Source organism: Eurypyga helias, unplaced genomic scaffold (genome assembly GCF_000690775.1).
Source record: "Eurypyga helias isolate BGI_N326 unplaced genomic scaffold, ASM69077v1 scaffold18668, whole genome shotgun sequence".
Classification (NCBI taxonomy): domain Eukaryota; kingdom Metazoa; phylum Chordata; class Aves; order Eurypygiformes; family Eurypygidae; genus Eurypyga; species Eurypyga helias.
The window spans coordinates 7,738-20,566 of NW_010265150.1; the positions used below are offsets into that span (position 1 = coordinate 7,738).

Sequence of the window (12,829 nt, forward strand, 5' to 3'; positions counted from 1 at the left end):
ACTGTTTCCTATGCCACAACATAGGACAACTAATGTTAAAATACACTTTCAAGGAGATAAAAGCTTCATCACCAGGAAGCTACTGGCTTTTAAGTATATAAAAAACTTCCAAACAACATGACTGAATGATAAGGCAAAAAAACATGGAACTCTGAGTCAGCCTCCAAACTTGTTTCCTTGCTATTTGTCAAGTTCATTATTTAAACACAACGTTGTTTTCTTAACTTAATATGCATACTTATACAATGGCTTAAATTAAGGCATAATCCAGCGGGTTGAAGTTTTCAGTAGAACGTCTGTTGCTTTTTATTAGTAATGCTTGGTTCAGATTTCTGCTGGCAAATGTAACATAGTGCATTAAAGAGGACCCTGAAAAAGAACATCCCTTTAAGCCTACTATCCTCCATTAGGGTGATTTGTAAATTAAATGTAGTGCAGGCCTTTGGACTCAGGAAGCCTTTCAAGAAATTCACTAATAAATCTACTTATCAGACAGGGCCTGAGGCTCTGGTAATACTCTGAAGCCATAGTGTGGTTTTACAGAAAGCCCTTCACATTGTAGAGAAGGAATACTACCCACCCAGTGTAAAACAGCAAAACAGACGTTGTCATCCAAAAAGCACAAGGCAGACTTTTGAAATACCCAGCCAAAAAGACAGTGGCTGAAATTTAACAGACAGACCGTAAAAGAAAGCCCTTCAGAATCGAACTGGAGACTCTTATTTAAATGCACTGCCTCTGATCATGTCACTACGATAATACTTCTTAATGACATTTTGGGCTCTCAAGTTCTCTGAAGAGTATTTCTTCCATGCAATTTGGAATCATATTCTAGGTTCCTAGAATAAAACTGAAATAGAAAATGGAATTAATGTCAAGTGTTTGAGGTTTTCTGGGATTATGATTTAAGCATAGAACAGACACCTCTGATAAAGCCAAATGTTCTTAGGTGGAATAAATAATACGCAAGTCACATCATCCCTTTTTGTCTACTAAAGCTGATTTAGGCTCAAAACATGTTATACAGGAAAACACACAATTTCAGGAACATAAAACAAGACTAGCTGCACCCCAAAAGTTTAACAAATTTAGTCCTTCACAACGTCATGTGGCAAGAGATGCAAAATAATAGACTAGACCACAACCTCATTCCAAAATCTGACAGGCCATGCTTTGGCTACTCTTGAGACAAAGAAAACATGACTGAGGCAGTTGATTTGTTACTGAGCAGCAAGCAGCTTTACATCACAGCTGACTGTAGCACCATACGTGCTCCCTTGGGAATGAAAACACCACAGTATTTTCTTCAGAATTAGAAATTGCAATCATATTCCTCTAACGAATAATAAGTAGAAGCTCCAAACCATAAAAATATGAAATTTTATTGCTTTACTTTAACATTTTCCCAACAAAAATACTGCCTATTAAGCTTAGTATAGTGCTACCACCTATTTTGTCTTATTTGGCTTGTATTTCATTTCTAAAACATTAAAAATACTTAATATGCTTTTGCTTCCACACAGCGTTCTGTGACACTGTTTGTTTTCAGAAACAGCCCCTAGAATTCATGAGTGCTTAGAAAGCTTCCTGTAGCTCCATTCACCCTGCCTTTTAAACTAGACTAGTAGCCAACCCAGGTACCTGGAAGTAAAAACAAAGACAAAAAGGTTAAGAGATGCATTCAATGCACCATGGTACTATAAATCCTTTCAGAGGCTGGTAATTTAACCATTCTCTGCATTTCCTGAATGACAGTTTATTCTAAAGCATTCCCTTGTATCAATGGCTTTGACAAGCAGGGAAAGGTAAATTAAAAAGGTGACAATAGGGCAAGTACTAAAAAAACCTGATCATGCTTCTTTCGACTACGCATTGTGGTAGACTCATTCAATGCTTTTCCTCTGCGTTAACACTATGCTAAAGCAGCAAAACAGTCACACAAGCACAGAGTACTGTGCAAATAAAGACTCAATACTACCCTGGCATAATGAAAATGGAATGGTCAAAGGCATTCCCTATTAAAATGATCACTGAAATCCATACATCAGAACCCTTGTAGAGCACCATATTTCAGAAAGGTGTTTGAAATGTATCGCTGTACCGAAGCTGGAGGCAGAACATTTGTTGCTGGGTTTGATGATCAGACTCCCAGGGATGTTCCTCAATGAATGCAAACTCTACTAAACCAGTCCTAAATACATACTGGTTTTATATGGATATGTTTGTGAGGGAAAGTAAGGAGTTCTTATCGCATCATTTAGTCCAGCTGTTTTTGCTCTGCACTGAGGCATTTGCTTTCAGGGTTGTCCTTAGTCTGACCAGCTGGTTCCTCACTCCGTGCGGCAGAAATTTCTGACTGGTCCGTCTTTGTGTTGATATCAGCCAGCTCCTCTGCAGCTGAGGTGGGGCCATGCAGCTCCTTCACATGGAGGGTAGGACAGGCCATCTGCTCTGCGTTTTGTTGAGAGGCTGGTGCATTGCTATCTTTGGCAAGCTCGGAGCAGTTGACAGGAGCTATCACCAAGGGAGGCTGAGGTAGGTCTTTCTGTAAATGGAAGATCACAGTCAGAAGGATGGAAAGCAAGAGTTACTGTCCCCAGTTACCAGGAGCGACGGTGATACAAGATGAAGGTTAAAGGTCCATCACCTCCGTTATCATTCTCCAGAAGCGGACACATGCATACAGTTAGCCTGTCTTTGTGTTTTATAGTACACAAGAGATTTTTCTTCCAAAAATGCATTTAACTGTTTTCTGCCTGAGTGTTCCTCACCAATTATGCAGGAACAGCCAAAGAGCACTTTGGCACTTCATTATTCTCTGGTTTTGTCCCCCTTTACTATCAGTGCACAACAACTGGCAATTTGTCCATCAAATATTTCTCTAATAATTAAATTCAGTTCTCTAGAGGAAAGTTGTGAAGGTGATCACAAATAGCTGAACAACAAAATAAAACTCACTGGGGGAATCTCTAGCTTGATTTGCCCTTTAAGTAATTGTTCAAAACCTACACTCGTGAGTCATGACACAACTGATTCCTTTTGGAATCAAGGTAATTTCATTGTACCACAGTGAAACAAAGCGACAATTTACCATACTGAACTAGATTTCTACCTTCACAAGCTGTGAAAAAATAGGAAGAAAAATGCTTTATGGGTATTTTATATAACATTATAAAATATTTTATAATAATAAATAATGCTTCCAACAGATCAAACCAGTAGAGTTATAATAAATAATGCTTCCAACAGATCAAACCAGTAGAGTTATGGCAGAATCAAGAAGGATAGACAAGGTCTAATTTACTTTTCATTAGTCAGTTTAAGTGGCCATACACATTAAAAAAAAAAAAACAAACACAAAAAAACCCAAACACCTGACTGAGGCAAAAAATGTAAAAACACCCCACCCCAAAACAAACCCCAGACAACCAGCAAAACAAAAATTTTTGGTTTTGTTTGGTAACACTGCAATATTTTACTCAACTTTAATTCTAGTTAGGTTTTATAATATTAGTATTTCTTGAAGACACTCATATCAAACTGGTATTCACCGCAAAACCGCTGCCCGTCCAGAACATTGCAAGTTCCTTTCTCCAAAGAGCCACAGCAAAGCTTGTGAGAAGAGTAGAGGGCACCAAGTAGAGGAGAGCAGGCTGTCCTATCTGCATCAATGCCAAGGCAACAAAGGTCACAAGAAGGCCTATGCCATACGCTGAAAGGAAACAAAACCCGCAAAAACCAGTTATTCAGATACAGCTCTGCACAGGAACAACTAAGTTAGCTAGATGAGCATGCCAACAGGAATGTCTTTCCAGTGATATGTAAGACAGCCCCAGAATTTTTTTCAGGCCTCTTTAGACAAGCATTATATACACAATGTAAACCTGGAATAGTGCTTTACTTAGAGATATTAGTTTTCCTATTGATAGTAATATGTTGTGAAAGTAGTGTGATGAGACTCGATGATACTGGGGTTGAAATCATTACCTTAAGCAGTTTGAGAAAGGCAAAATAAACAAATGGAATATTGTGTCTCATATTTATGAATTCAACAGATACAGACAACTTTGACCATTATAACCTGTGCTTCTTGTTTGGTTTGGCTGTTTCTTACTATCCTGCAACACCACTAAAAAAAAAAGCCAGCTGTATGTTATGATTTGTTACTACTTTCTAATTTCTGCATACGTTCTGCAAAAATTAAAGTAGAACAGAAGCAGCTATGTTCTCATATTGTAATCATTTTCAATTACATTTTCAGAACAATGAAGCTAAATCAAACTGACTTTTATTCAGGAAACAGATGAGGAGACACATTTTGGTGCTCAAGCACATCCAAAGAGCAGCAATGAAGCTGGTGAAGGGTCTAGAGAACAAGACATGACCAACTGAGGGAGCTGGGGTTGTTCAGCCTGGACAGAAGGAGGGTCAAGGGAGACCTTATTGCTCTCTACAACTACCTGAAAGAAGGTGTAGCAAGGTGTGTGTTGGTGTCTTCTCCCACGTGACAACCGACAGGACAAGAAGAAATGGCCTGATGTTGTACGGGGGAGGTTTAGATTGGATATCAGGAAAAATTTTTTTCTGTGAGAGGGCTGTCAGGCATTGGAACGGGCTGCCCAGGGAGGTGGTTGGGTCACCATCCCTGCAGGTATTTAAGACACATGTGGATGAGGTTTTTGGGGACATGGTGGATTTGGTAGTGTTAGGTTTATGGTTGGACTTTATAATCTTAAGGGTCTTTTCCAATTTTAATGATTCTATGATTATAATACTCTAACGTTTTACAGTTCTTCAAAAATGTTTTTTTTCTTCTGGGCACATTATGTTATTGGTGAGAGTTTCTTCTATCTAGTTGAAATATTACTTCTGTTAACCCTGTGTGCCTGCAAGAAGTGTTTTCTCCAAATCCTCACGTCAGGTAGCTGGAAACAGCCACAGAATCTCCTCTTTGCCTTCCCTTTTCAAATCATGAGCTCCAGTCCTCAGCCATCCTGACAGCCTCCACTGGATTTACTTCAGCATGTCAGTGTCTGTCTTGCACCAGGGGTTCTGGTTAAGACTCAGCCATAACTGCCATGTTAAGGGGGCATAACCACTTCTTGTACTGCTGACACAGCTCCCTATGTTGTTAGCTTTCATTCGCTGCAATCGTGTGCTGCTTCACTGATACTACGTTTTCCTATTGACTTCTGTAAATGTGTTTTGAAAGTACCAGGTATGACAACAGTTTTGTTTAAGTATATACAAGATGAAATTATTGAAGATTTGGTACATTGAAACAGAAGCCTCTATCTAACCCTGCTATAAGTCTCCAAGACCCTAGCTACTTTTTCAAAAGAATTTCTACAGCAGTTTTCCATTTTTAAATTTCATTTCATTTTTCATGACATTAACTGCAAGCATCAGAAGTCTTCATTGACATACTCTGTAACAAAGCCACCAGAAATCTGTAAGATCCTATTGATCAGTTGTCCTTAAGTCCACAGCATATAACACTGTGGATTCCACAAACTAAAGAAGAAAACTAGTTTAGAGGAGCTACAGACAGACTACAATGTGCTGCATCATAGGTCACGGGTTTTTAGAATACGCAAAAAGCTACGAACAAAGTCAAGGGAAAATATCCCCGAAGCTGAATTCTCATATGCAGCAAACACTGAGATTCATGAATCAGAAACCAGAATGAGTAGCTAAGCCTGTACAAAGATAGTGCAGTTGTAAAGCTCATAGTGAGACAAACACGGTAACAAGAAGCTCCCCTTACATATGGGGGGCAAAATAGCTCAGGAAAATGACATCAGATAACTTGACAATGGAAGGTCTAGCCTGAAACATACTTTGCTAGAATAATGCTGTTCAGTAATAAGAGGAGAAGAATTAAAAAAAAAAATGTAATATGAGACCAATAGTATGCTTTTAAAGGGAGCAACTCTTGCAGGAAATGTGTTTGGGTGTCACTTATACATACCTATTGTGCAGGCTACAAAATAGACTCTGGACGACTGCACCTGAATATCAAATCTATGGCAGTAGGCTACCAGTAAGCCTAGGAAAGGAAAGAACAATTACAACCCATTCAAACATTAAAATGCACAAAGCCATCCAATTATCTAGGAACTTTAAAGTTTTAGTCCCGTCCCCCCCTGCCCCCAACTTACTTGAGCACAAACTTATCATGTTTATAGAAGTCAAATCAAAACTTCCCACCTAAAGTGGAAGTACAAGAGGAATAAACTGACAGTGCAATAGGTAAAATCCTTAAGGTCCTGAACAAGAAATACCTGGAACTAAAATGTCTCCAAATCCTAGGAGAGAAAAAGGCCTGTCACACAGAGCCAGTGGTGAGGAGTTCAGCCGTGGAACCTTCAGGACCATTGGAAGCTTGGAATGAGAGAGACATAAGCCTTATGAAAAGCTGCTTTCCATACATACTGACAGCATCTACCAGAACTTGTTCCTGTTGTATTGAAACTGGAGACTTCAAATAGAGCAAATGTATCTTTTTTTACATTATAGATCCTTATGTTTAAAGTATTTTAAGATTAATGACAACTAATGAAATATACTTAATACAGAAGTGATGAAATACTTTTTAGAAACAAGACAACTGCACGACACATCTCAAAACACAGTATTAATTTCAATGTCCTCACATGTAATATCAACTCCACTTTAACTGCAGAAATGCAAGAAATGCCACATGCGTAAGAAATAACCATTTATATTTCATCCTACTAGTTGCAATAGAAGTCTCAAAAGAGTAAAGACTTGAATAATTTTAGAAAGTGATTTTTCAAATCACTTTAAGAAGATCCCCCCCTGCAATGTCCCTATTTATTATACAGCTTGCAAGACTGAGGCACAGTACAGCAAGGTTCGTTACAAACACATTCTCTTTCATACAGGACAATAAGGAAATTTTGTTTTCATCATTTTTTTCTCTTATGTTAGTGCTGGAATAGATTTATCTACTTATATTATCATTATTGTTTTATACAACTCATTCTGTGCATAAACTGATACTAAAGGGGTAAAAAGAGACAAGAATGTGAGGAGTTAAAGAAATTAGTGTGGATTGTATGGATTTACCCACTCTAGTTCATCCTGCAAACAACTATTTTCTCTATTTTTTCCACATGACAGTATTACATTCATTACTGAAAAGAGACCCGACATCCTTAAATTAACCAAACCACTTTTTCTACAGGTTCATTTCTTAGTGGCGGTGTACAAACCAAAATTATCTCACATACTTTCTTCCCCAAGTCAACCACATCATGTTGCACGGCTCTGTTCACACAGCTGCTTTCAAACAGTACAGAACCACTGAATACCGACTGCTGTCGTCTTTCTGTCTCCAACTTGTTTTTCTCTCCTTAGTGTATAGCCTCTGCTTCTCATAAGGCAATTATCAAAACAGGGGAAGAGACAGACACCTCATACAGGTTTCATCAGCAGCAAGTTACATTTACAAATGTGATCACATGTTTTTGTGAAGCTGAGCTAACCAGCTTCCTTATACTGAAACCGTTTTAAAGCAAGATAAAGGAAGACCAAAGCTGTTGTGATGAATTACAGCCTGTTTTGCCCCCCGTGTCTGGTGTGGATTTCCAGAGATCTCTGATTCAATTTATTTCCACATTAAATTCTTTTCAGCCTGGCAACTCCATTTCAGCATTATGGTCTTTGAATTTTAGACAATTTGGAAGTGTAATACCTGGAAGTTCACGCCATATTTTCAGACTACATACAGTACCTTTTCATGAGTGGCAGAATCAGACGGGCCTGCAGCCACCTCCACCATTATACTCTCACCAGTCTAAATAAAAAAGGGGAGAAAAATCAGCACTTCACTCAGCAGACCTGAGAAACACAGAGAAATAGGTCATTACACTTTGCTTTGTGAGCAGCAGGCCCAGGAGAAAAGTACTTACCTTTGTTAGAAAAGGTGTGATAAATACAAAGAATACATCATACACAAAAAGAACCAGGAGGAGCAAGGTACAGCCCTGCAGGAAGAGACAAAATACTTTGTATTTGCATATTATGCATTAGTCAACAGCAAAGAATTAATAATCAGCAACTTAAGACTATCCAAGGCAAAAGCTAACATGGACTGAAACACCTCACCCATGAATTTTTCTAAATTACTGAATATTTTAGATGGAGGAATTTGGCATGCACCATATAGAAGAAAACCATTCTTAGACACAAAATTACATGTTAGTCCCTAAAATTCGTTATCATGTAACACCTGGAAATGATGCCATTTCAATTTGTTAGGGAAAACAAATTAGTAAGGAGTGCTGCATTTCCTCTGGAGGATGCTAGGCACAGCTTGAAACAGTATAGACATTACTTTGGCCAATCTGTACGGGGAAACAGATTACAAACAAATAGGTGACAGTAGCTTGAAACAGTCTGAAGAGCTGCCTAAGGGGCAACTAAATAACTAATACTGATTTTTATCTTAGGATCCTGAATAAGTACTGGAAGATTTGAAAAAATACCAGACTGATGCATCAGTTGTGTAAAATTTCAAAAAACTCAACCCTAAAAAACACCCCCCTAAAAAACCCAAACCACCCCACATCAAAACCCCAAATAAACAACCCCCACAAAACACTCACAAGTGAGCGTGTGGTGTGGGATTTCCTGGCAGTCCACACTCTACAGAACTTTAAGTTACCAAACACTATGCATAACAATCACATGCCACTTTTTGGTCTACATTATACTTCTTACATCACTCCTCCAAGCTGCATGTGAAAGGAAGTACATTTCCAAGCCAAGGTACTCCATTATCCATGTGTTCAACTATACAGGCAAACATCCTCTTTTTACATCTGCTTAACTTCCATACCTTGAATGTAGGCAGGCGAATTGTTTTCAACATGTAAAGACAGAAAGCAATTCCTAAAGCATCTTGCAGAACCCAGGCCCACCTAAAGGAGGAGAGTAACATTTTTGCAGGGAACAGTCAGAAAGCCAGACAGAGTTTTGTCCTCACTAGGGACCTGCTTGGGACAAACAACTTCAGTAAAAGTACTTGCTGGAAATCACCACTGTGTCAGCATGGATCTGCAAATGGGAAGTTGTGCTTGATGAACCTGGTAACCTCCTACAGTGAAATGACTGGTTTGGTAGATGAAGGAAGAGCAGCGGGGATACTGTCTATCCAGGCTGCAGTAAGGCTTTCCACTGAGCTCCTCCCATCAGATTCCCAGAGGAAGTGATGAAGTATAGGCTGGATGAGCAGACAGTAAGGTGGACTGAAAACTGGCTGAATGAGGTGAGTGGGTACCAAATTAGGAAGCACTGGGGTCCTTTGTCCTGTGTATATGTGTAGACCCTGGTGTGCTGAGGGAAGCCTACAGCTGGGGCTGTTTCTTCACTGTGTTTTTCAAGTTAGTTATAAAAGTACCAAGGTTCTTTGCTTTACTCTTGATTGCTAGGATCAAAGAAGTAGAACTTGAGATATTAAACACCAAGGTTTCCCTAAAATTGCTATGGTCTAGATGCAGATGAGAGATTGTGCTGTTGTGATCAATACCCAAGTACTTGCTGATGGAGCTTTGTGCAGGAGACATTCACGTCCACCCCATCTTTGAAGGAGTAAATAGATACCCTAGTCCTAAATATCCTATGATGGAATAGTTCCACAGTACTTCCGTACTCCACAGTCTGACACTTACTTCTTTAAAAGGCATTTTAGAGTTGATGCTTCCTGGACTTACAAGTTCTGTCAGTGAATGATCCACTGCCTTAACACAGAAAATGGACCGCCCAAAGGCAGGAAGAGGCATTCAAAGCACAAGGCATCTTTGCTACCATCAGCAGAAACACAAACCAGCACTTCAGTTCCACCACAGAATCCCAGAGAGAGGGATCAAGAAGATGAACACATCATGTATATATGAGGAAATGAAGCATCTGGATAAAGGGTAAAATAAAACACCCCACCTTCCCCTCCATAAAAAACCCCAAAATCCCAAAAAACTAACAGAAGTGGTACGATCACGCTATTAATTAGGTACCACAGCAATACTGGACATAAAGAATTATTTACTCAGACCAGACAGTTGAGAGAACCTAAAGATCTGACAATCTTCACAGCTCTTATTCTCCCTGAGCAACTGCACACGCAGAACACCACCTGAAGTAGTACCTTAAGCAACTTGTGTCCAGCTTTCCATAGCACTTCTGCATAACTGTCTTAAGACAAAGAGATCAGAATACAGACTGTGACTCAGAGAAGTTCAAGCATAACAAAAGCCAGTTTTCTGTAACTTAAACCAACAAGGCAAAGATGAAGTACATAAGGAATTTCTGCCCAAGTCTCCAGTTTCTTTCCCGTCACTGCTGAATTCTGGGTAAATGTAAGCTACTACAGATCCCAGCTACTTAGAGTATACAAGCATACTGCAATTTCTAGCACAGAAACTAAAATATACACTTACTGATCTTCGTTTCTGAAGATGCCCCACACTACGCTGACAGATACACAAAATCCTGCCAACAGCAACATCCGGATCTGAGGACGCTTGTGAAAGTAAGGCAAGTTGTTGTCTGGGACTCTGAAAGTGAAACACACCAAAGCTACAGTTGTCTTTGTAGTTACCCTCCTTCTTTATAAACGTTTTGAAGTATCAAACCACCTTTGAAATCCCACATCCAACATTATAAAATATTAATTTTTCCTATTAAAAATTTAGAAGTTGCACGTACCTACACTTTCCCCAGGGGAATCTTCTTACAAAGGGAGACAGACAACTGTAAAGACCAATTGAGGCAGCCAGGCAGAATATTCCTATGATAACATAGACTGAGAAAGAAAAAAGTAGTAAGTCCAAATAGGATAGGGTAAGAGATGCTTTTTTTATATCCCAGCTGAGTAAAACAGACAATAAAAACACCTGAATAAGAAATAAGGCTTACATTTCACCACTGAAAGTTAAATTCAGAGACTTCAAATGATCTGTTGAAGTAGCTATTGCTTAAAGTACACCTGAGTAAAGTGAGCTAGAATTAGATACTTAAAGAGCATAAACCTAATCAACAGAACTTCTGTGCTTATATTCTTAAGGTGAGTCATTAAATCATAAGCCTAAAAGACAATTCACAGTGAAGTGTTTATGTAATCATTACAAGTAAACGTGAGCATTATAAGGTAACTCTTAAAATCACTCAGTAGCAAAATGAATCAGTACAGCTGGAATGCGTCTTGCATAACTTCCTCAGAACTATAAGGACAGCCATTCCAGTGCACTAGACTCACATACTTTTGTCTATCAATTTGCTAAGTGATCAGTAGAAACCTATCATTTTTATAAAGATTAAAAAAAATTGACCCTGGATCCCATAACTTCACTTCAAATCAAACAATATCAGAAAGACAAGAACAGGTTTGAGAACACCTTTGACAAAAATAAAGTTGTATTTGTATTGTCTTCCACCTTTTAAGATTACCTAAGTGGTCATAGAAGAAATAAAGGAGGACCAGCATTGAGCAGCACATCACTACAAATACACAGATCATGATTGGAGTCACATCAACCGTTTCATCATCATGTTTCTCTGCCCCATCATCACGTTTGTGCTTCATGTACCGCCTGAAAGAGTAACACGGCTACAATCAATCCATTCCTTCTGCAACAGAGGGCACTCTATTGAGAACTACAAGGGGTTGGAAAACGTGACACACCACCAATGCCTGCATTGATTTCCACTCAGGTCAGTGAAACTCCAGATTTTACACAGATGTATGAGCATCAGATAAACTAATGCAGCAACTACTGTTTTAGGCATTGTGTTGTATCAAGAGTACTATTTTTCATTCACCAAGAACTCAGAATCCTGAAAATTACTACGGAATACTTTGACTTCAGAAGAAATCCCGAAGTCAGGATGCGTAAGCCAAGTAAGTGTTAGAAATAAGCATGGCACAGACAACCTTGGCTCCCCAACTCCACTTACTGGCAAAAGAGTAACCATGAAGTTTCAAGAAAAGATTCATAACAAACACAGTATTTGTTAGCCATCTAATCAGTTTGGTTTGCACTACAGAGTTTAAAAAAAAAAACCAAAATATTTTTATGGTGAATTTTTGCAAAAACCCAATAGGAAACCTATTACTATCCAACTTTCCTTCTGAGCTATTCAAATGTTTGGCTTTTTGACAAACATTAAAACACTCTACATGCAAATTATATTCTAATAATTTCATACAGTGTAAAAGCCAATACGAGGCTCAGGGCCTGTCAAATCTTATCAGCTTTTCCCCCATTCTGGTAATACAGACAGTCTGAGCTGCAGTAGCAGAGCTACCAGGTGATCTTTACAGAAATCCTAGTGGGTTTTTTTTCCAGTGAAAAATACAAGAAAACTGACATACTACGTTCCAGTTACTCACTTTTTCACATCTCTGCTTCCTGCCCAGTAGCCTCCAATTGCAACAGTCCCGACAGCCATGACAAATATAATCACCATGTTATAGTCTAGCACAGGCTCATTTGGTGCGTACATCGCCCCCTTCACCGAGCTGCCGAAACTCTGCAGAGGGAAGTACAAGTTAAGAAGAACTGCCAAAAGCTACCTTAGCAAAGGTTCAGTTATTTAGTTTTCACTAAGCAACCTCAGGATCAAGCTTTATTACAAATACTTAAGAACAATCTATTGGCTCTACTATCAGGGATATTTATTGCTGGCACCAGGCTCCATTTTGATTTTATTCTGAAGATGACAAGTAACATCCCAAGAGATTTGCCTTGTTTTTTTCAAAACATAATAATGCAATCTTCATGATGTTGTGGTTTAACTCTGGCTA

General features: G+C 38.9%; 1 protein-coding gene across 1 annotated transcript; it reads right to left on the reverse strand.

The window, feature by feature from the left end:
• Positions 1 to 2,257: 2,257 nt before the first annotated feature.
• On the reverse strand, positions 2,258 to 12,555 carry LOC104513315 (signal peptide peptidase-like 2B; the record flags this gene model as incomplete). The annotated part of the gene is made up of 11 exons (XM_010156637.1): positions 2,258 to 2,545; positions 3,552 to 3,712; positions 5,972 to 6,049; positions 6,285 to 6,384; positions 7,760 to 7,822; positions 7,938 to 8,012; positions 8,867 to 8,948; positions 10,464 to 10,580; positions 10,732 to 10,828; positions 11,473 to 11,615; positions 12,416 to 12,555. Coding segments are annotated over 11 exons (1,344 nt in total), but the record flags the coding sequence as incomplete, so codon positions are not given.
• Positions 12,556 to 12,829: the final 274 nt, after the last annotated feature.